Source organism: Castor canadensis, chromosome 1 (genome assembly GCF_047511655.1).
Source record: "Castor canadensis chromosome 1, mCasCan1.hap1v2, whole genome shotgun sequence".
In the NCBI taxonomy this organism is placed as follows: Eukaryota; Metazoa; Chordata; class Mammalia; order Rodentia; family Castoridae; genus Castor; species Castor canadensis.
In genome coordinates, this window is record NC_133386.1 from 140,569,691 (window position 1) to 140,571,524 (window position 1,834).

The following is a 1,834-nucleotide window of genomic DNA, read 5'->3' on the forward strand; positions in this document are numbered from 1 at the left end:
TTAACATATTGATTTAATTTTTCTCCCCAAGGTATTGCCAATATCAAGAACACAGAAAACAATTCCTACTCTCCGTTCCTTTATGAAAGTTGTCTTATGACATGAGTTCTATGGATATTTAGTATTCTCTCACTCACCAATATTCAAAGTTCCTCAAGGATAGGAAACATGGATTATTCTTCCCCATTTCTATAAGAACTAGTAACTTATTCTGCTTAAGGTCTAGCAATGGGAACAGACCTTAACCCTCCCAGGTGGCATATCAGAAGCTGAACTCTATTATAATGTACACCATGGAGAGTGCATATAGAAGGTGAAGGGGACCTGTAAAAATTGACAAGGAGTATTTCCAGGAGCAATGTCAGCCTTCAATGTAACCTTAGCCCATCCAGCAGCCTTCTTGTTAGTAGGAATTCCTGGTTTGGAACACCTACACATCTGGATTTCCATCCCCTTCTGCTTTGCCTATACTGTGGCCCTGATGGGCAACTGTACCCTTCTCTTCATTATCCAGGCTGATTCAGCCCTCCATGAGCCCATGTACCTCTTTCTGGCCATGTTGGCAACCATCGATTTCGTCCTCTCTACTACAACACTGCCCAAAATGATTTCTATTTTTTGGTTCAGAGACCGAGAGATCAACTTCTATGCTTGTCTGGTCCAGATGTTCTTTCTTCACTCCTTCTCCATCATGGAGTCAGCAGTGCTGCTGGCCATGGCCTTTCACCGCTATGTGGCCATCTGCAAACCACTGCACTACACCATGATCCTGACCAGGTCCCTTATCATCAAGATTGGCATAGCCGCTGTGACTCGGGCAGTGACGCTAGTGACCCCACTCCCCTTTCTGCTCAGACGCTTCCACTACTGCCGAGGCTCTGTGATTGGCCACTGCTACTGTGAACACATGTCTGTGGTAAGACTGGCTTGTGGGGACACCCGCTTCAACAATATCTACGGGATTGCTGTGGCCATGTTTATTGTGGTGTTGGACCTCCTCTTTGTTATCTTATCTTATATCTTCATTCTTCGGGCAGTTCTACAACTTGCTTCTCAGGAGGCCCGCTACAAGGCATTTGGGACATGTGTGTCTCACATAGGTGCCATCTTAGCCTTCTACACACCTGTAGTGATCTCCTCAGTCATGCACCGTGTGGCTCGTCAGGCTGCTCCTCATGTCCACATACTCCTTGCTGTCTTCTACCTTCTTTTCCCACCCATGATTAATCCTATCATCTATGGTGTCAAGACCAAACAGATTCGTGATCATGTGATCAGTCTATTCCAGAGAAAGAATTTGTAGACGGATAGTTCTTTTCTTATCCTCCAACCTGGCACTGAATAGATGGTGGACTGGATGGAGAAGAAAAGCCTTAGAATAATTGAAGAATCTCTTATTTGGCAATTCTTCAGTATGACAAGGAGAATGAAAGCCCATTCCTCACAGATCCACAAGTTAGAACAGATGAGGTGTGCACTTGTAGTCTGGTTTGATTTCACAGGTTTAACCATTCCATTTTCATGGACTCATCACATTGTTAAGGAAGGCAAAGAAACTTCTAAAGTGCTATTGTTATCTACATAAAAGGCAGTAGGAATATTGACTGAAATTGGCCCAAGCTGATAAGATTTTTGGCAACTACATCATCCAGAGTATGAGTGAGGAAACAAACCACAAACTTAGTGATCCAAAGATCAAAACCATCTAATACTAGAATTAACTGTATTATCTCTTCTAATAAGTGGACTTCAGCTTTTGCCATTCTTTTTTAGCTACTATCTTTCTATTTTATTGTCTTTACATTTGTACATCTCCACTTACAAGGAGACTTGT

General features: G+C 42.8%; 1 protein-coding gene across 1 annotated transcript; it reads left to right on the forward strand.

Annotated features, from left to right (window-relative positions):
* The first annotated feature begins 358 nt into the window (after positions 1 to 358).
* Positions 359 to 1,303, forward strand: LOC109699177 (olfactory receptor 52K1). The gene has a single exon (XM_074066597.1). The coding sequence runs from the start codon at positions 359 to 361 to the stop codon at positions 1,301 to 1,303; it is 945 nt and encodes a 314-aa protein (XP_073922698.1).
* Positions 1,304 to 1,834: the final 531 nt, after the last annotated feature.

Bases quoted from the DNA above. Each gene is read 5' to 3' on its own strand.
- LOC109699177 (XM_074066597.1), top strand. From the start codon at position 359: ATGTCAGCCTTCAATGTAACCTTAGCCCATCCAGCAGCCTTCTTGTTA.